The sequence below is a fragment of the Apteryx mantelli genome, chromosome 14, assembly GCF_036417845.1.
Source record: "Apteryx mantelli isolate bAptMan1 chromosome 14, bAptMan1.hap1, whole genome shotgun sequence".
Taxonomy (NCBI): domain Eukaryota; kingdom Metazoa; phylum Chordata; class Aves; order Apterygiformes; family Apterygidae; genus Apteryx; species Apteryx mantelli.
In genome coordinates, this window is record NC_089991.1 from 7,438,658 (window position 1) to 7,459,031 (window position 20,374).

At 49.3% G+C, this 20,374-nt stretch overlaps 2 protein-coding genes across 4 annotated transcripts in view; both read right to left on the minus strand.

The window, feature by feature from the left end:
• Positions 1 to 13,929, minus strand: GRPEL2 (GrpE like 2, mitochondrial). Its single transcript, XM_067304792.1, has 4 exons — positions 13,847 to 13,929; positions 7,026 to 7,194; positions 6,031 to 6,112; positions 1 to 4,347 (listed from the first exon to the last, which is right to left on the minus strand). The coding sequence occupies exons 1-4, from the start codon at positions 13,921 to 13,923 to the stop codon at positions 3,992 to 3,994; spliced, it is 684 nt and encodes a 227-aa protein (XP_067160893.1). The 5' UTR covers positions 13,924 to 13,929; the 3' UTR covers positions 1 to 3,991.
• Positions 13,930 to 17,010: 3,081 nt separating this feature from the next.
• The window catches only part of AFAP1L1 (actin filament associated protein 1 like 1), a 32,216-nt gene continuing 28,852 nt past the window's right edge, over positions 17,011 to 20,374 (minus strand). For 2 of the 3 annotated variants that reach the window (XM_067304574.1, XM_067304573.1), the window contains 7 exons: positions 19,848 to 19,993; positions 19,343 to 19,421; positions 19,100 to 19,214; positions 18,626 to 18,790; positions 18,112 to 18,290; positions 17,697 to 17,825; positions 17,011 to 17,234 (listed from right to left, as the gene is read on the minus strand). In XM_067304574.1, the coding sequence (XP_067160675.1) occupies positions 17,211 to 17,234; positions 17,697 to 17,825; positions 18,112 to 18,290; positions 18,626 to 18,790; positions 19,100 to 19,214; positions 19,343 to 19,421; positions 19,848 to 19,993 (837 nt within the window). In that variant the 3' untranslated portion in view covers positions 17,011 to 17,210. Of the gene's footprint in view, positions 17,235 to 17,696; positions 17,826 to 18,111; positions 18,291 to 18,625; positions 18,791 to 19,099; positions 19,215 to 19,342; positions 19,422 to 19,847; positions 19,994 to 20,374 lie in introns of those variants that run through there. The other variant, XM_067304575.1, reaches the window with a different exon arrangement.

Here is a 20,374-nt window from a genome sequence, read left to right on the forward strand (position 1 = left end):
GAAAAAAAGAAAAAAGAAATAACTGCATTTTTTTTTTATTAGCAAATGGACAGTATCTGGACATCTAAAAGAAATCAGCCCATTCCAACATTAACTCAAATGTTGTTGTCAATTATGTGCACCACTCCCACACTTCAGTCCTTCTCTTTCATACAGCCAGAACCTTTGGGTAAATAAGAGCACAGAAACACAAAAACATACAATATATACAGGTTTCCCACCAATTAAGTGGACTTCGATTTTTGGAGATTAGCAATGCTTTGTTCATTTGACTTTGCAAGAAATATCAAAACATCTTGCATTTTAAAATAAAAAAATACTACAATATTCACAATAGAACTTAAATACATTTTTTTAAAAAAATTAAAGGACTGCTAATAGCCATTGATTTATCACAGCTGTTTCAACAGAAGCTCTACTGATGAAGCACTGAGAATTTAAGGTTCACAAAGTGACATTCACATTCTGTACTGCTCGTGATCAGAGAGTTAAGACGCTGCCACACATGAGACAGTGCCACTGAAGACTCATCCAAGAGTTCAACTCAAATTATGTCCCACTGACAGGATATGGTAAGGTCACAGAACAGGGCAAATGCCTGTGTACAGCATGGCTGCGTTTTCCAAGAGCAGCAATGTATCTCCACACATCACTGCATACATTTGTTATCTAGCTGCCTGCACTCCCAGCTCAAGTTCTTCAGTTCAAGGCTGGCCTAACAGAGTGGAAATGACTAACATGTATGCAAAACTTCCCCTCTTCTGGTATTCCGCCCCTTCTAACAAACTCCTGTGTTTTATTAAATAGTCATTGAATAAAGTGACTGGAGAGAAAAAGCTTATGGGCCAGATTCCTCTCTGGTGTAATTCTGGAGAGTGCAACAAGGAACCTGTCCCACTGTGCAAGCTTTACACAAACATGGAAGACAACAAGGGACTGGTATCTAGAAAAGAGAAATTTGATCCATCCTTAGACAATCTTATCCACAATAAAAGGGATCATTAAGTGTGCTTGAAAGGCAAGAGGATCAAATTTTGTCTGAGAAGTCTAAATTCTGTGATGGAATCCAGGTTTGGTTAGTTCATTTTCACTTCACAATTGAAAGGAAGCAGAAAGCTAGGACAAACAGCAGCAACAGCATTTCTCTCTTTGGTAGTTTCTGTAAAAAAGTCTTTAAGTAATGGGTAAATCTTACAGTAACCATCATAAAAGCCTGTTAAGATCCTGTAGAAGTTTCATAGGGTTATAAAGTTGGGGCATAAATTGGGAAAATAGCTTGCCCATGATTAAACAGGCCCTGTGGGAGGGTAAGGAAGAGTGTGCAGGAACCCTGACCCCTTAGATTTTTGTTCTAGCCAAACAACAGTACCTCAGTGAATTCAGATCCCAGAGGCAGACCCTAAATCAATAACCTCTCATTACAGATAGAAGGTGTTTCAGAGTGCATTTTAGGGTATTTCCTTAAGGCAAAAAATGGGTGATTACTAGTCAAGGTGACAGGAAGGCCTGGTAAATAGTCCAAAGATGGGCTAAGTAGATGTACTACACTTTAATAGTCAAGTGGCTGAGCGGGGTCAGTGTTAGAGAGGCTTTGGATCTGATCACTTTTAGTTGCACACTAGAAGTCTAGCGCAGATAAGTTGCAATCTTTTTATAACTGAAAACCACTTGTTACATGAAATGACTTTGGTTTTGCTCAGTTCCTTATATATAAAGGTTTACATTACATGTTAGTTTCCATAACCAGCTCTCCTCTCTTATCTGCAAAAAAACTCAGCTGATATACCAGGGATGGAAGAGGCAGAAGAGAACCTAATTGCTTTTTCCAGCCCAAGATGCAGTTTCCTCAGAGCAGGCTGCAGACAGTCATGAAGCTGTATGGCAAGGCTTGCACTGCCACTTTTCATATTGTACCTATCCTCTGTCTTGAGTAGCAGCATCACCTGGTTACCCAGTCACCATGTATGACCAGCAAAAAAAAAGAACAGAACAGAAAGTCCGGTATTTCTCTAAAATTTCCAACAATGTAGTAAGAACTGAACTGGAGACTTACTCAAAGGGATCTAATGCTGCCATGGAGCACTGTTCCGGGGTTGAAGTCTCAGGTACCTGCCTGAAAACCTAACTACTCAGAGGCACAAAACTACACTTCAAAAAGCATCATTAGAATGCAGGGCGCTCTGAGTCACCCACATACACTTGCCACTAAAGCAGCTTGCATGAGGCATATGAGAAGAGAAATGTCCATCTTTCTTAAAATTCTGGAATGACAATCAATAGGCTGCATATGTTCTACACAATCTCCCCACGTAAAAGATTGTTCACAGCTGCTAACTGAAGTCTGCTTTATTCTTGAAGTCCATCACAAGGATTATGCAACTGAAGCCTGCAAAGGAACAGGTGAAGAATAAGCTTCCTTCCAAACCAGTGATGGCACCCACCATAAAGAAAGCAGTTTTAGAAGCAGATCTCAAATAACTTTGTCAGGCTACAGATCTAGTTCCAGGAAGCAAAAAGGCAAGAATTAATGAATCAGTAAGAAGCAACCTGCAAACACAACCATTCCTGCCTTTTTTTTGTGTAATGCAGACCATAGTCAGGTTTGTATAATTCTTCTGTCACTGTACTGCTCATCACTCTCCAAAGGGTTAAATTCTGACTTTACTCAGTGACATTGAATTCTTTCAGTTTAGACGAATGGACTCCCAAGGCAAGAGGACCACTGGGAAATACATATGCCATACTGTGACAACAACATGCCTCTAACTAGGAGGATGGCTTCAGGTCAGCTTTCACTTTCTCAGCCTTCTGCTTCTCTGCTTTCTTGTCACTGTTGCTAAAACTGGTTCAAGGACACTTGAGACTTTTAGTAGAAAAGACTTTTGTCCTTCCTTCCTTCAAAAAAAAATAATATTTACCACAACCAGGCAAAAGTAGAATCTGAATGTGAACTGAAGTTAGTGTTATTTGAGTACTATTATTGGAGAGCTTGAGAAAATAAAATAAGTCCAGATTTCTTACTTAAGGGCATATCTCCATTCTGCCAGCAGCGTCAAAGAGTATACAGTTTATCATGCTTGGAGGCTGCACAAATATTCATCAAGGAAGAGATCTTACTCTCCTCCAAAATACACTTTTTGGTTGGAGAAGGAGATTTGAGAACAGATTTCTATGCTCCACCAAGGACCACGCCCTATTTTACCCTTCAAAAGAGGGAGGCAAGCTGAAATTTTACCTGGAGAACAAATACGAACACATTAAAGTTTGACATGACCATGACAACTGAATTCTCTTTAAAACCTCATCAATATTCAACTATAGTATAAAAGAAATGTCATTAATTCAGGACTGCTTTCCTGAAAAGAGAGAAGAAAAATTTGGCTCTAAATGCCATTTCAAGTGATCATCTTCATCGCCACCTGAGGGATCTGGGGACAAGGGAAGACACCAAAACCAGCCTGATAATAATACTTTGCACTTTGAGCTTTTCCTCGCCTGAGTGCCTTGCAAAGAAAAAGCCTCACCACATCCCTGTGAGGTAGGTCAATAATTATTAGTATAGCCCCTTAATACAGATAGGGAAACCGAGGCAGAGAGGTTACTTGCCTAAAGGCCACAGGAGGAGTCTGTCTCAGAGACAGAATTAGGAGACAAGATTCCCTAGCTCTCTGATAATTTCTCTTTCTCTCATATCCCCCCCTTCCCCATAAAAGGTTTAATGGAGACTTGAAATCAGCAACAGGGAGAGGGACTACAGTGCCACATCTATGACAGAAAAAGCAGGACTCCTACTACTCCACATGCTCCAAAAAGGAACATTAAATATACAAGTACCTTAGAATTAATGGCAAAATAACTGCACACATTGTAAAGAAGCCAACATACAATATAAACCTAGGTTAATAAATAAAGACATGCAGCTGCAGTTGTCACTGAGCGCCAAAGGGTCCTCAGCTCATTAAGGTCCCAGATGCCAATGGGTAAGCCCATGTCATTCCTGTGACTCTACTGCCACACCGACGAGTGCATGTCTGATAGTGCGCCCATGGAGTTTATAGCCATCCTGAGTCACCAGCGCTATCGTGCCTGGCTGCATTCCCTCGGCTGGTACATGGCAGACTATTTCATGGTCATATGGATCATATTTGCCACCAACAGGGTTCATCTTCTGAAGGCCATGTTTGGCAAACACACTTTGCAATTTGGCCTCTATGAGAGAGAGGCCTTCATAGATTTTCTTTAAGGTTGGATTTGGATTACTAGGCTCCGCTTCTCCTGCGGCACTCTCAGCAGTCTTCTCCAAGATATCGGCTACCTCCACAAGGTCCTTGCAGAAACTCTGGATCCCTACAGGCACAAAGAAGCAAGAAGTAAATGAAAGTTAGTTTAACTATGGAACATACAGAACTGCAGTACTAATGGCAGGCACAAAGCCACAGAAGTTTGAAAACATCTTGAAAGCTGTTAACTAGCTTCAGCTTCAGTGAGAGTGAGTGGTGCTTGCCTCTCCTGTAGCCAAAGCTTTAGTATTATATGCGTAGTATCCTAGTATCCTCCCCAAATTAAAGTATATGCAAGAAAGGTATATCTATAAAGAACAACAATTATATAGTCTGCCTGATAAAGCAGAGTAAGATTATTGGTATTTCACTTCAAGAAGTTCTTGTGACTAAGACTTGTGATTTAGAACACCCTCTTACACAGCTCCAAGGAAAAAAATATTTTGCCAAACAACTCACATAAATGTCCATGCACACAGAAAACAAATAAAATGGGGGGAAGCAAAAACAATGCATGACCATTCGAAAGTATATCCACAGATTTACTCACAAGTTAAAACTACTGTGGAAGGACAGGACAAAATGGTCCTTGGGTTGGCTGTTCTCAAGTTATGCAGTCTTTTTCATTAGAAAACAAAGTTTTTTAATATTTTGGATTCAGGTTGCACACATTTCCAGAAGCAGCATGTTACACAGTGCAATAATTTCAAGAAAACCAGCCTCCCTCAATTACACAGGTAGCATAACTGACTTATGGAAAAACACATAAGGAAAACAGAGAAAGAGAAACAATAACTTGGTGCCGTCTACACTTGCATATGCATGTTTAAACATGCATAGAAGGAAAAAAGCATGAAGGAGAAGGAAGTTGCATAGGAGCAGCCAGAAGCAGAAGCACCAGTGTTTTAATGCTCTACAGAGCCCCATGCTTCGCCCCACGAGCAACTTCTAATAAAGAACCTCATTTTTCTTCAAATCTAAAGCACATTACATATAAAATGTCAAACAGTTCAAAAAAACAAAACCAGCAAGGCAGGTCATCTAGGATGACCTCAACAGCTATTTTATAGCGCTGTGGGTGGAACAGAAAGAAAATATACAGCAGCTCTAATTTGAAGCTACTGGAATTAGCTAAAACTCTGAGATTAATGCATTATGGAGAATAAAAGTTTCTCATTCTCAGAGATGGTGCTGGCAGACTGCAATGATTAAACAGCAGTTTTTTCCCTCTTCATTTGTTTAGTACATCAGTTGCTAAAGCTACAAATCCAGCTCACTTTATCAATACCAAAACATTTATTAGGGAAATTTTAAAGAATATTTGATACAGAAATTGACAACCTTTGTCCCAGGCAGGACCTACCTCACAAAAACTAGAGCAGAAGAGGAGGGGCTCTTAACACAGTAAAAGAGACCACAACCTGATAACACAGCTGAGAGTACAGAATATACTCTCCAAGCGTCAATTCTCAATATACAGAAGAAACTGTGATTTCAGTTAAGTGCACCAGACCTATTTTAGTAAAATAAGATAACAAAACAGTCACTGAGGCAAACACAAAATGACACGGCTGGACATACAGAAAAAATAGCTAGGAAGCCCAGACACCCGTCAGCCAGGCCAAACATCACGCCAGACTTTAAAATGAACAAGGGCAGGAGAATGCAGAGAGAAAAGCTGTTGATCAGCGTTTTATGCTCAGGCAGGCAGGCCACTGCAGTAAAAACAGCTCTGCCTCACTTTGCTTACCAAAGAGTTTGGCATCTTCCACAAATTTCTGTGTTCTCCTCCGGACATTCTCAGAATCTGCCAAAGCTTTCCGGTATCGCTCCTGTAACCATAACAGTAAGAGGAGATGTCAGACAAGGAAGGAAAACTGATTTCCTGACAAGTTTACAATCCCTTAGAAACTGTTTAAAAAGAAGCCACTTCATGTAAGAAGATTGTGCAGGGCTCCAGAGTTCTCACTAGAACATGCACACCCAAGTTCCTCTCCTTACTGATTAATCAGCACAACTGCAACTCCCTCAAAGGGCCCAAGTCAAGGCCTGAAGCATTCAGGACACAGCTCGGCTGAACACTGCATTGTCAGGCTGATGCTTTTTGCATGACTCACTCTGCAGCTATTGAGATGCTCCTTTCTCTAGCAGGAGAATTGGCAGTCTTAGCAACAGATCTGCAATCAGCTGATTTATCTCTTGGTGCAGTAGATCTTATTACTCTCAGGGCAATTATTTCCAGAATTGTCCAGTGCTGCGATATTTAATCCTCTCTTCAGTTAAATCCTTTCTTGAAAGTCCCTATAAAACAATTCCCACCATTTCCACCACACCACTGTAACTAAGGATGATTTCCCTTCTCAGACTATCTGGATCCACGATGTCACAGTATGTGACTAATTAGGACAAAACTACTGCCATTCTCCGTGTACAACGACGTGAAAGATTTGACCAGACCATCTTGAGCATACAGTTTTGCCATGCAGGATCAGACTGTCAGGATCTGCCTCCTAGGAACTACTGACAGATGGTGTTTCTGGGGAAAGCAGAATGTAATTCTTTCACAGTGCACCCTCTCACAGCTAGAGCACAGCCACTTTTACGGTGCCACAGTGCAGTGGTGCTGGGTGCATGTTACAACGCTTACAGAAGAGGCTTGGGATGAAAGACAGTTTCCTGTATCAAGAGGACTGAACGAAAGGCATAGTGATGCCATCAGCAGACAGACTCCAGTAGCATACTCACAGTTAAATCACGGACTTGTTCTTCCAATTTGATGGCTTTGTGCTCTAAGGCACATTCAGAAAGCGGATGCTTCGGCTCATCATGGGGATCTTCTGGGCCACACTCATCTCCTGTACTTCTCTGCTGAGCTGCGGTGCTGAAGACAAATGAGGAACCCCTGAAATGTAACCTAGTGACAAAAAGAAGGAAAAAAAGTAAGTAACAATGGGTCAAAAAGAAGAATTCCAGTTTAGTGTCATCACTAACAGTAGGATCTCTTTAAATAGGTAGGTAGGATTGCCGATAAAATTTTAGCTCTTTTCAGTAAAGACAAGCAACTAGCACAAAAACGCAGAAAATGGATGTTTTGAAAAATTCTTTTAAGACTCACATGTCACTGCAGAAGCTATATGTCACTTCTCTGACATACTTTGAAAGGAGTCAGATTTTGACAGGAAAGTAAGCTATCAGTCGCATTTTAGGTAACATCCCAATACAGGTGGTCAATACAGGACAGTAAACTCCAGAAACATTTTTGCAAAGTAGTCTTGGAAAGGAGGCAGATAACACAGAGCTGGTTTAAACATGATTTCTGAAAAACAAGCATTCTGAGCAAAATTCAGCAAGATCTGCAAACCCACAGCACTTGTATAAGATACACGGGCAGAGCTGAGCCTACTTCTCTAAGAAGGTATGGTTACTGCAAAAGGTAACTCACACCAGGGGAGCGGCTGTGGAATTCAGTGAAGCAATTTAACAATCTTGGAAGGACATACCAGAGTCCCAAACTGCTAATTAACAGGATTCAATTCTGGGATGCTCTGTTATGTTTATTCTCCTGGGTGCACACAGACATAATACATGGGGTATTCAGTTTTCTTCCCCCTGAGTGAAGAGGAGGAGAGTTTTGAGCCTTTTGCCAAGCAGTTTCTTTTACAAAGTAACAATTGCTAGACTGTACCCAGCTTCCGTGTCCACTGCACAAAGAACAGTTAAAAAAAAAAAAAAGGGAAAGAGAGAGAAAGGAATTATCCAGTACATGATCAAGTTTTGTGCATCCTAGATGTTACTGCATGTATTCTGGAGCCTTCTGCCAGAATCTTCACAGCTCCATTAGCAGAGCATGAAAAAGGGATGGAATGCATCAACTGAAAATTGTCACTAATATACTTCAACAGTTTTAAGCACTTCAACTATTTTTAGCTATACTGGCAATGAAAAGCAGTCCTAAAGGCAAAACCAAAATAAGCTCAGACCTCAAGTGTTGAATTCTAACTTTGTTTCCAATGACATTTTCATGCCAGTATACTTTTCAGCTAAAAAGCATACTTGTCAATGGTTCGTATTGGTAGAGCAGGAGGAGGTCGTCCAGGAGATTGATTCTAGAACTTGCAGGTGAAATTACAAAACAACCAAGGAGTCAGATAATTAGACTGTGGTGTATGAACACTGCCTAGGTGCCTAGAGCTTATCCCATATTGTAAAAATCTCACAAATTCCCCCCAAAATAGATAATAGAAGTCAGGCTGAAAACAGTTTTGGTCAAAAGATGATGAAACAACAGCAGGCTAGACATTATGAAAAGTAAAGAAATATTTATCACTTCCTTCTGTACTTTATTTTCTCAAAGCACTTGGGTACTAGTAATAATGCTGTCAGTCCAAGAGGTACACCAAGAGTTTTCACTCCCCCTTCTACAGGCAGGATACCAAGACAGTGAGGCACCACCTGCTTTTACAGAACTGATCTAGACAAAACCCATTCACGTCAGAAAGAGACCAAAGCCTCAGCCTACCTCCCTCCCATACCTTACACCAAACACAGAATTTGCAGAAGAAAGTTCAGTTTACTTCCAAGACAGCTCCATTCAGGAAACATTTTAGTATCTGCTTAACAAGGAAGGGTGTCTCCTTTCTTAGGAACACCTGGCCTCTTCCTCAGAGCAGGGCTTTCAACATCCTCTTTAAGAGAGGCGTTTTGGATATACTAAGCGCATACCTCTACTGAATACAATGCAGCATGGTGCAGAAATTACTGCACTGGCACTGATGCAAACTTGTATGTTTATACAGCACAATTCAACACTGCATGGAGATACTAAGTTGGGCCTCTATCAATATAACTGAGTTCATGTTACCAGGCCTGCACCATTAAGCTTTCTTCCTTTTGGGGGAAGCTATATTGCTTGGGTACATTGTTGCAAAAGTGCACTACTTCTGTTTCTGGATCTATCAAATTGGTCATGAGACTTAAGTGTGGTTCAACAATTCAGCTAAGCTGACCTAACAGCCGCAACTGCAAAAGATGGGCTGCTGCCTTTATTCCAGTACTGGAACTGAGCAGTTTCTGCAGAATGAAGGTTCAGGGAGCTAAACCAGCAGAAAACGAACCCTACAAAACAATGAAAACAGTTTCCTGTCTATATCCCTGAGAAGGTTTGCTGAGAGATGAGTGCAAGTACCAGCAGAAAAGAGAAGACAAACATGTGAAGCCTGGAGAGACATGGGAGGGAGAGCAGTGGGAAGGGAAGAGGTGTTGACACCTCTTTTGGTTCATAGCCTGGGCTTAGACTGATTTATTTGGCTGGCCAAAGTCCAGTCTAAGAGATTTGTATCTGCTCAAAGACCACTAAGCACATCTTACCACTCCCTGCTTAAGTAGCCCAGATGTTTCCTCATTTTATCTTTAATACAAGGTTGCTAAAGGTCCCATGACACTAATGACAAACTTCCTTTTCCCACCTGAGTTATATTTGCATACGATTATTTATTAAGTAGGTGCTTAAAACACGATCTGTTTGTCAAACCACACCTTTTCAACACATAACACACCAACTACAAATCAGAAGATACTTTTGCTAAATCCATTTGCTCTGAAATAGAATGTTCCTTGCACTAATCTTTAAAGAACTAGGCTGCTTTCAAAATATGGACCCGCCATTGCAATTCCAGGTTCCAGGAGTGCGGACGCAGAAAACCCCCCTACATTTTAACCACTGCTGCAGAGATCTGTTTGGGGCACAATACTCCATCTTGAATGATTTTTAAGATGCCTGTCACTGTGGCATTTTATATGCTTCCTAAATATAGATTTGCTGGAAACTATCATCAACATACAATAGTTCAAGCTTTAACAAATGTTGCATAGGGAATCAAAAACTTTCACAGTATGTTCAAGACTTCTCACTGTACAGGTTTCATTTGCTTCACTGAACTGAACTTTTATTAAACATACTACCAACGGTGGTTTAAAGCAGAAAAGAGAACACATTGGGTTTTGTGTTTCTTAAAAGTTACAGAATGCTAAAAGTAAACAATTCTTTAGAAAAAAGAAGTATGCCAGCTAAATCTCTCATCCTGCTAGTATAATTGTCTAGATACACTAACTAGGTTTAGCTGGCTGATTCAACTTCAGATGTCAGTCATAAGTTACTGCACTCCTAGGTAAGTGTTTTCATTTCACTATATGCTTCTGAAGGAAGCGTCATATTATTTTTCTCATGCAAGCATCCTGAGTAACAATTTCAGTAACGTGAATTGTTAGGATAAAAGCAGCTCAAGGATTTTGTGCTGCAATGGAAACTATCTCAGTAAAAGATAGATAAGAAGACAGATCATGACCACTGATCCTGCCAGCAACGTTACAAAAATGTAGTTAGTTTGCCTCAGTTACAAGGCGAAAGGGAATACTTGTAAATAGCAGTGGCTCATTATTTTGGAATTCAAATCAACAAACAGGCAGCTGTTATTCACAGTTTAATTTTTAAAAATAAATTTTGGTTTGTTGATTTGTTAACATAGTACTTTTCCAAAGCTATAAAAAGGAGATTAAACCGGAGATGAGGAAAGAGAAAGTCTCCCTTTACCAAGCCTTCCAAAAAAAAAAAAAAAAAAAAAAAAAAAATCAATCAATGAAGCTTTAAAGAACTGTAAAGTTTCTTTGTAAAAAAAAGTCCATCGTAAGAATCAACTGCAAACTTTGTACTTAATCATCTCCCTTTTCATTTAAAGAGCTGCAGGGATGGAAATTAGTCATGCTACAGATGCAACAAGCTGAAACACAGCTGAGAAAGCAACTTTGCTAGACACCTCACAGGTGAGACATCTGCAGTTTTAGAAAACTATACAAATGAATTAACTCTTTTGCATCCAAGAAGCAGAGCTTAGTGAGTCATTTCCCTTTGCAAGTGATTTACACTACACAAATGGGTGTGTTTTAGCGTGTAGGAGGAGAAGGGCATGGACGAGCTGATGCTTCAGCTACAGGGACCTGCCTACGTGAAGCAGAGAGTTGCTTGCATGGACTCCTTTTTTCAGCTAGTGAAACCAAGTCACAAAACACTCCCCCATGCAAAAAAAAGCCCCAGCTATCATGTGTTGGTTAAACTAGCCTGCTTTAAGTGTTGCTGACAAGAAGCAAGAACCACAGACCGACTCCAAAGGAAATCCTTAAGAAAGACTATTAGGCAGAATTGAAAAGGCCGCTCAATTTACTCCTTCCTCAAAGATGAAGGAAATACTCTGCTAAAAAGGGCAAGCACTATTTACAGTGTGTCCACTGCACTGTGCTGTAGCTTCTAAACAATCTTGATAACAACTGTCCTAAAAATAGGCAGAAACCCCACTGGAGGAAGTCGAGACATCCTGAAGTGACAGACATGGGGAAGTCCCAGAGGGTGTGAAGAGACTATAAACTGAGCTGGTGATTCAAAGAAATTTATGAACTAATGTCAGAGAAGGGCAAATAAATAGAAGTAGAAGAGAACTTGATTGCAGCCATATGGTTTAAGACAGTTGTCCTTAAAGATTAGAATTTAATGATAAGAATAACAGGTCTGTAGTCAGAACCAGAGTATCATCTCACTTTCTAGAGCACAGGAATGATACCCCCAAATCCCAAACTCACTCTTTCATGTACTCTCTGAACACAAGATTCTATCTCAACTCCTCCTAAAGCACTCCTGCTCCTCCTCCCAATCAGCATGACAAACCACACATTGCTGAGATACACAGAAACACCTCCATTAGTGTTTAGATCAGATCAGGAGTGTGCTTTAGAGAGGAATCTCCTAATTATCTCCACTTACTGTGGTCTGTTTCATCATTGAACGATGTCAGAGAATACTATGTGGATTCCCTTCGCATGAAACCAAACTGGAGAACAAACTTCAGGAGCACACCTCAATGCATGATGGCTGTAAATGGGCAGTGACCCAGATTAAAGTTAGTCCAAAGTAAGAAGTCTCTGAAACATGCACAGCATGGATGTCTGGTCCTCACAACTGACTGTTTTGCTATAGAGACCTGCTCCTATTGCAATGCAGACACATCCAGAGAGTACTTATATATAAAGATTCATTTCACACTGGTGGTAGGTTTTGGCTGTCCTTCATGAATTATGCTTATTCAGCTTCCATCAGGCAAAGTCAAATCTATTTCAAACTTGCTGCATATTTAGAGAGGGTCTACATATTTAGAACAGTTTTTGCAAATATAAATCGTATGAAAGAAGATTTCAGACGCACATCTTTACATCTTGTCCCAAACATAGTTGCTTCTATTACATGCTCCAGGGTTATTTTTTCGTATTTAAATCCTCTTTTAGTTTCTTTCAGAGACAAAACTCTAGAATAAATTAATAAGCATTTTGTGCCTTTTCAGCTGCTTGCATTTCACTGAAATAACCAAAACAGCTGTTATGGATTTCACTGCTCTTTCATAAGCCATATTCCACATGGTCTGAAAATATGACTGGACACTTCTTTCTGTCTAAATATTGACAAAATTAAGTTGGCCCTTTTTCCTTGACCATCCAAAACACACTGAAACCCCTATTATGGTATAGGAATTGTATCATTACCAAAATTAAAACCTGAGGGGCACGTTAAATATACAGTACATTAGTACATAAAAATTAGACAAAACTCTATCACTCTTTATCAAAGGTCCAGGAGTTCTTATGAGCAACTAAGGGCTCCTTAAAGAGAAGGTAAGTTATCCATAGATATGTGAAACAGCAGGAAACAAGGGCAGAATGTGACTTGCTGCATTTACCACAGGGACATTTTCACCCGAAAGTTTTACCCTTCCAGGAAAGAGCCTGCTTACTGAGAACACACCACCCCTTCCTCCTTTTGCACCAAGTCGTTATGGGTCAGCTGAACAAACTGCACAAAGCATCAGGTTCTCCGCATCCAGGGAAGGGAAGACGTGCGGGAGGGCACTGAGACGGGTGGGCCATTTCTGGCTCCCTTTGGAAACAGCGCAGTTACACCTCTTCCAGCGATACCGGCAGATTCCCGGCGCTAACAGAGCTCTGATTTCCTGCTACCAGGCAAAGATTTGCTTCTAGTACCGACGTCTCCTACGGCACGGCGCTGCGTGCGTCAGGTTTCTTCCCGTTCGCTGGGCGCGGGAGGAGGCGTTTGAGGCCCTCACACGAGCCCCTGAGGCGCCTCCGGGGAGGCTCAGAGCAGCAACCCCCGGCACAAGCCGCCCCGGCGCCCTTCCTGCGGCGAGCACCGGGCACGGCCGCGCCCGCAGCACCAGCCCCCGCCGCCCGCACGGCCTCTGGCCCCGGCGGGCCGCGGCGAAGCCGGGGCAGCGCGGGCCCCTCGCACGGCGGCGGCGGCGGCGAGGCGCCACGGAAGCGGCCCGATCCGGTTCGGTTCGGTCCGGTCCGGCGCGGCGGCGCGGTGCCACGTCTCGCGCCGAGCGTGCCAGGGGGAGGGGTCAGCGGCGGCCGATGGCGGGGGGGGAGGGGGAGAGAGCCCCTCACACACACACACACAGACACACTTTCGCACACGGCGAGGAGAGACGCCCCGCCGCCGCCTCACGTACCTGCCGGGCCGCCGCGCGCCGAGGGAGAGGACGGGCCCGAAGCGCTGCCGCGCCGCCCGCAGAGAGCGGGCCGCCATCCTCCCGCCGCCTCGCCGACTGCTCGCGGGCGGGAGCGGCGCGCCGCGGCGTCGCCCGGGAACTACAGCTCCCGGCAGCCCCCGCGGCGCGCCGGCCCGCCGGCGCCGCGGCGACTACAAGTCCCGGCAGGCACTGCGGCGCGCGGCCGTACGGGGCGGGTGGGCGCGCGCGCGCGACTGCCTGGCTGCACGGCGCGGGGGGGCTGCACAGCCTGCGGTGGGAGGTTGCGTGGCATGGCACGGCCCGGAGCAGGGTGCATAGCCCCGGGGTGGGGCGATTGCATGGCCCAGGGGGTGCACAGCCCTGAAGGGATGCCCGACCCGGGTAGGAGGGATTGCACAGCCCCGAGCAGGGTGCATAGCCCCGGGGAGGGGGGGGATTGCATGGCCCAGGGGGTGCCCAGCCCTGGAGGGATGCACGACCTGGGGAAGGGGTTTGTACAGCCCCAGAGGGGAGGTTTGTAAGGCTTGAGGGGATTGCACGGCCCGGAGTAGGGTGCACAGGCCCAGGAGGTATTGCATGGCCCAGGGGGTGCACAGCCTTGGAGGGATGCACGACCCGGGGAAGGGGTTTGCACAGCCCTGGGGGGGGGGGTTGTATGGCTCGGGGGGATTGCACGGCCCCAGCGGGGGGGAGTGCATGGCCTGGAGTAGAGTGCACAGGCACAGGAGTTATTGCATGGCCTGGGGGTGCAGCCCTGGGGGGATACACGACCCAGGGAGGGAGGATTGCATGGCCTGGAGTAGGGTGCACAGCCCCAGGGGGGGATTGTGTGGCCCAGGGAGTGCACAGCCCTGGAAAGGTACACGACCTGTGGTGGTGGTGGGGGGAATGTTGCACAGCCCCGGTGCGTGGGGAGTGCACATCTTGGGGGGCATGCTGCGGCTTAATGGAGGGGAAGGAGGCCCCATGCAGCGCAGGCAGCTCTCCAACAGCGAGTGCACAGGGCAGCCCATGGCCAGGGCAGCCTTCATCCACCTGCCCGTGGTCCAAGAGGGCAGCTTGGAAACCGCCCATCACTGCGGCCACAGCCGTGGCCCCCGCTCAGCCCGTGGGGTTGTGTTGCCACTCCCGCTGGCCGAGATATGCAGCAACGACTAGCCCCGCGCCCAGCGTGTTGGGGCAGCTCACTACATGTAATTTATTCTTGTGTGAACATCAAAAATAGTCCTAGCACACTGCTGCAACATACATCAACACCTGGTACTCAGTGATTTACAGCAATAAAACCCAACTGCAACACAACAAGGTTTTGGGTTGGTTTGTTTTTTTTTAGGCTTGTTGCAGCCCCACGGTTTGATCTCTTTGCTTGCGCCTGCTGTGCTTCTGCGCAGGGACTGCAGCGCTGGCTCTCGGGATGCTGCCGGGCAGCACAAGTCCCAGAAGGATGCGGCCTTGACTGCGGCTGGGGCTGGACGCGGCGTCAGGGCCACCCCGGCTGCCGAGCAGGGTGAGGGGTGTAGCAGGGAAGCGATGTGACAGGGAGCAGGTTTTATCTCTTGATTAATAAAGAATGAAGAGGACTGATCTAAGGCAGAAGGAATAGTTTTTCTTACCTCACAGCAAACAAATGGAGTATTAAAAAAAAAACCCCCCTGCTGTTGGCCGAGCGTGCTTTTTAGCTGAGGACGACCTCAAAAGAGGCTCCAGGGAGCAAGCGGGCTCTCACAAGCGACGGTGAACTCGCTCTGCTGCCCTGCCTGGCGGCACAGACTCACCCTTTCTTGACGTGGGAGAGGAGATGCTGCGGGAGAGGCTTTTACCCGTTTCCAAAGCGCGAGCTGACGCGCGGGTTGGGGAAGGCAGCGGCAGCCAGTGCCGGGATGCTACGGCGGGAGGAGGCGCGCTGCCCGGATCTGGCCAGGCGGTCCCGTGCCCTGCTCCCTCGGGAGCCCCTCCGGGTCGGGCCGTTGAAAGCTAAACCCCCAGTGCAGCCCCTGACTCTGAGCTAGCTGCAAAACTTAGTCACTGACAATCTCCGCTACAGGCGGAGGAGAGATTCACCCAGTCACCCACCGCCAGCAGTCTTTGCTGATAAAGATGCAAAATGCACTTACCACGCTCCCCTCGCACCTACCCGAGACAAGTGCTGCCCTTTTGCTTTATTGCCAGCAGTAATTTAGCCAGTTTGCTCGCTACAGCCAGAGAAAGGGGCTTTCCAGTACCAGCGCTTTTATTAAAACCCGCTTACCCAGTTACTAAAAAAGAAAGTGCCTTGAAGCAGTGAGCACCAAAGGTTAATTGTGGCAGTAGTTGGCACAAACGGGTGAGGGGCCTGGTCCCTTGTTTCTCCCACAAAAGCCTGTGCTTTCCCCTTTTATTCCTATCCCTTGTTTCTGCCTGTGCTAAATCACCTTCCACTATTTCTTTTTTCAGTCCCCTGGTCTGAAAGCACTTTTTATTTTTCTTTCAAACATCCCTTTGCTCCATTTTGACTACATGCCTTGGCAAACGAAACGCCCGACCTCAGTGGCAGCACTGCGAAGGCACCGTGGGCCAGGAGACGGTCTCGGTCCTTTTCCCGCTGCCCAGAGCTGGCAGGGGGCTCGGGCAGAGCGCGCCGAGCTGCATCCAGCCTCGGCCCTTTGCAGCGCTGCTCAGCTGTTTAGCAAGGGTGAAAGCTGCCTGCTGCTCGTTTGCTTTCAAACGCTGACACCGGAGCTTTGCTCCCTCCCAAAGGAAGCAAGCTTGCCCTGACCCTTCCGACCTGGAGGACCGGGAGGAAATATTGGACAAGGTCGCTCAGTTGAAGGGCACGTGATCGGCCCCTCCGGAGCCTCGCGTCCTCGGCTGCTCATGAACCCCGACGCTGCGGCAGCCAAAATCCCCCAGAGAGAGTCCGTGGTCACTTCGGAAAGCCTCAGGCTGGCCGTCAGCCTCCCCCGGCCAGCACACACCGAACCCCGCAAATCCGAGAGCCCGAGGCAGCCGTGCCGACGGCCAGGCCGCCGTGCTCCTCAGCACCGGGGCAGACACGCGCCTGGTGCCAAAACCCCGGCCCCGTGCGGGACGCCCCGGGCGATGGGTTTCCCCGCTGTACGCAGCCCTGCCCCACCAAGGATTCCCCTTCCCCACCCGCCTCCCAAATCCCTCTCCCGCCCCCCTTCCCGCAGTTTATCATGTTGCCCACGCGACAGACGCTGCTGCAACGGGGGGGTGCGGGAGGGCGCCTCTCCCGCGCCCCCCTCCCAGCGCCCTCCGAGCTCCTCGGAGAGAGGGGGCTCGTGGCTCCTCGGCGAGTCCGGGTCCGGCGGGGCGCTGCAGCCCGGCGTTCCCGCAGCCTGGCCTAGGTCTGCTTCTTCTCCCATTCCTGCGAAGAGGAGGACGGAGACGACGTTAGAGGCCGACTGCTAGGGGAGAGGACGGGCGTCAGCCTCCCGCGGCCGATGGCGGCAGGAGCAGGTTCCCTTCGCCGGACGCTGCGCAGAAGGACCAAAGGACCCCGACCCGTTGAGCCCCTTGAGGCCTCCTCCCCTCCGCAGGGGCTTTGGGCCATCCCAGCATCTTCAAAGGCTGCGGTCACTGCTCTCATGTCCCCCAGGCAGCCCTGCACCTCCCAAATCTCTCTGCAACCTGGGCTCGGGCCAGCAGCGAGCGCAGCTGAGCCGGGCCAGCCTTGCCCCAGGGCACCCTGGCAGCACCCCTCGCTTCCGTGGTAAGGAGCAACCCGAGAGAGTCCCCCAAGTCCCCAAATTTCATGGTCAAGCAAGGGGGGGGGGGACGAAGGCTGAGATTTCCCAGGGAGGCGGGGAGGGGGGGAGCGAAGCGGGACCTTGGCCTTCCGCAGCACATTCCCCTTGTTGGCAGGGAGGATGGACGGACTCCTCTTCCTCATTTCAGCTGCACAGTTAACGGGGACCGAGTGCTCAGGGGCGCTCCCATTGGGCTTGCTGGCCGCTTCCTGTGGAAAAAAGAGGCAGAAGGAGGAGAACTTAGGAAAGCCGGGAAGCAGGAACAGAAAGAAAAAGAAAGAAAAAAATAAAAAAGATGGGAATACACAAACTGCCGCAAGGTTGAAGCTGATGCTGAAGCCCTGCAGCCAGGACTCTTCACTTCCCACCTCCGACCATCACGGGACGAAGCAGCAGAGAGGTGCCCTCTTCCCCACGCGCTGCTCCCCCGGCACCCCGAACGCGTTCGCCCTGGGAAGCCAGAGCTGCGGCAGCGAGGAAGGAAGAGCTCCGTACCCCGTTCTCCGCCTTGCCGGTCACGGCCAGCCCCAGGGCCGGCCCTCCCGCCAGCGACTGCTTCAGCCGCTCCTTCACTTCGGTCAGCTTGAGCTCCAGGTCGACGCGGCGCTCCTCCTTGTGCCGGCACTGCTCCTCCAGCTCCGCCACGCGCTGCTCCAGCTCCTGCAGCTTCTGCCCTGCTCCGCGCACGCCAACGCGCCCAGCTCAGCGCCCGGGCGGCCGAGGACGCGGGGACAGAGGTGCCAAGCCACCCTCCCGCGCGAGGACGCTAGATGGGGCTGCCGGCCCGGGCGCAGCGCTGCAGCCAGCCCTGCCGAGCGAGCGTCCCAAGTGCCACCGCCGGCACCTGTCCCCGTCCCACCCGGCCGGTGGGCATCACCCTCCCGGCGCGGAGCCCCAGGGCACCCGGGTGGACAGCCGTGGGGCCGGCTCGGCACGGCTGCGGCCGGGATGGGGCTCGCAGCCGCCCCAGCGCCTTCGAGCGTCCCAAACTCGGACGGCCCCCACCTACCCGCGCTGCCCTTCGCGGCTTCCCGCAGCTCCCTCTTCTCTTTCCGCAGCAGCACCAGCTCGCTGCGGATCGCCGCTTTCTCCTTCTCCAGCTTCTCTTTCTCCGTCAGAAACCTCCTGGCGTCCTCCTCCGCCCGGTTCTTCCCGTACCTGTACTGGTTGGCATCTGCGTGGACGGGGAGAGGCTGTCACGAAAGCTCTGGCCTCAGAAGGGGTCTGAGCGCGGCCCCAGCTACGTCGACGCCTCCCGAGCTGGGCTAGCACGGCTCAGCCCGTGAGCCGCCCGGCCCCGGCGTTGTCCAGCCTTGTCCAGCCCTGGCCCGGCCGCAGACGCCCGGGCTCATTGCCCCGCTGCGGCACGCGGGATCGCGTCCTCCCTGGGGAAGGCGGGCTGGAGGCTCGCAGCAGGCTCCCCGCTCGGAGGCCGTGGACCCGGCCGGCCACCCGCCCGCCCGCGCGGGCAGACCCCACTCACTCGACGCGTGCCTCTTCACTTTGACCTGCGGGTCCACTCGCCGCGACTTCTCGCTGCAGGAGGAGGCATGGCGCTTCACCTGGGCTCCCGCCGGCCGGGCCGGCTGCTCCTCAGCCTGGAACGGGGACGGGAGAGAGTGCCGAAACACCAGCGGGGCTGTCACAGCCAGCCAAGGCTGCGGGGCTCCCGGGGAAGGTCACTAGCACGGTGGTGGGACACGGCGAGCCCCCACGCCACGCTCACCTGAACCTTCTCGTAGGGGACATCATCGTAGACCACACGGGAGGAGTCCGTCCGGCTGTCCTGGGAGGAGCTGGCCCACCTGTGGGAGGGAGGAGGAGGGATGGCTGGTGTGTCAAAGGCTTCCTTTCCAGGCCATCTCCGCCGGTCCCTCAAAGGGCCCTTTGATCTCCCACAGCTTCCTAGATTGCTCTCCCAGCTACGGGCAGGGGCCCAGATCCAGTTGTGAGCGCTCGCCCTACCCTGTGCAAACATGCACATCCTTCATCAGTGCTGCTGTAAACATCTTCTGCCCTATCCTGCCCGAGGGAAGCTGCCCTGCTCTGGGAAGTGCCAACTCCTGGGACGCCAGCTCTCCCCTGAGACCAGGGCAGACCACCGCCCAGCCCGTGCCTTCTCTAGCGAGCACGCAGGGCTCAGGACCACCATCCCGGCCCCAACCCTCGGCCTCTCCTCAGCGCATCCTCCCCTTCGCAGCCTGCGGCATGGCGGGAGGAGAGCTCCTTACAGATAGGAGTGCCTCACGGCCGTCACGATGTTGGCGATCGTCTCCACGTCCACGTAGTCGTAGTGCAAGGCCTCGGGTGCTGTCTTGGAGCCCGTCTCCACCAAGAGGAGGCCCAGCCAGCGGCCCAGATCTTCTGAGCAGCTTGCCTGGGGGGGGGGGGGGAGAAGGAGAGGCTTGGGGTGTATGCCCGGCCCTGGGAGATGGCCTCTCCTTGTGGCCCCCCAGCCCGTCGGCACCCCCAGAGCAAGGTGAGAAAGGGCTGCAGCAGGCCCCCGCCTCGCTCCTTCCTCCCAGCACGAAACCCCACAGCGGAGAAGGGCCCTCCAGTAGCACGATGCATGTGCACGGGGGTTAGGAGGACCCGAGAGAAAGCAGATGCACAGGAGGACCCATTCCCCAAACCCCCAGCCCCCTGCACCCCCTACCCTGCTCCTCCACCCCCCGCAACTTGCCTGCTCTCACCCCTTCTGCCTCCAGCCTGCAAACACCAGCACGGCTGCCCTGCGCTTCATTAACATGCTGGGGAG